This window comes from Myotis brandtii, unplaced genomic scaffold (assembly GCF_000412655.1).
Source record: "Myotis brandtii unplaced genomic scaffold, ASM41265v1 scaffold1236, whole genome shotgun sequence".
Lineage (NCBI taxonomy): Eukaryota > Metazoa > Chordata > Mammalia > Chiroptera > Vespertilionidae > Myotis > Myotis brandtii.
In genome coordinates, this window is record NW_005354316.1 from 685,768 (window position 1) to 686,225 (window position 458).

The 458-nt window shown below is 68.8% G+C and overlaps 1 protein-coding gene across 1 annotated transcript in view; it reads left to right on the plus strand.

Annotated features, from left to right (window-relative positions):
- PIDD1 (p53-induced death domain protein 1) overlaps positions 1-458 on the plus strand; it is an 18,973-nt gene that overhangs the window by 604 nt on the left and 17,911 nt on the right. Inside the window, 2 exon segments of the mRNA XM_014534001.1 lie at positions 10-135; positions 242-421. Coding sequence (XP_014389487.1) covers positions 10-135; positions 242-421 — 306 coding nt within the window.

Genomic DNA, 458 nt, shown 5'->3' on the forward strand with positions numbered 1-458 from the left:
GCCTGGCAGGAGGTGGGCCTGTGGCTGCTCTTTGTGCCCCCACGGGCCCGGCGCTGCCGTGAGGTGGTGGTGAGGACCCTGAGCGACGACAGCTGGAGCGACCTGGAGACCCGCCTGGAGGAGGAAGCACCGAAGGTGAGGCTCCCTAGGCCTGCCGGGAGGAGCACGGGGCGGTGGGGGGGGTCCTCCAGGACCTGACTCCCCTCTGACCCTGTTCCCTCTGACCCATCCCCATGCCCAGCGGCTCTGGGCTCATTGCCAGGTACCCCACTTCTCGTGGTTCCTTGTGGTTTCCCGCCCTGTGTCCAACGCCTGCCTGGTGCCACCAGAGGGGACATTGCTGTGGTCCTCGGGGCATCCGGGGGTCAAGGTCACCTTCCCCCCTGGAGCCACCGAGGAGCCTCGTCAAGTCCGAATGCAGGTACAGACAGGGCAGCCGCCGGGGGTGGCCGGGGTGC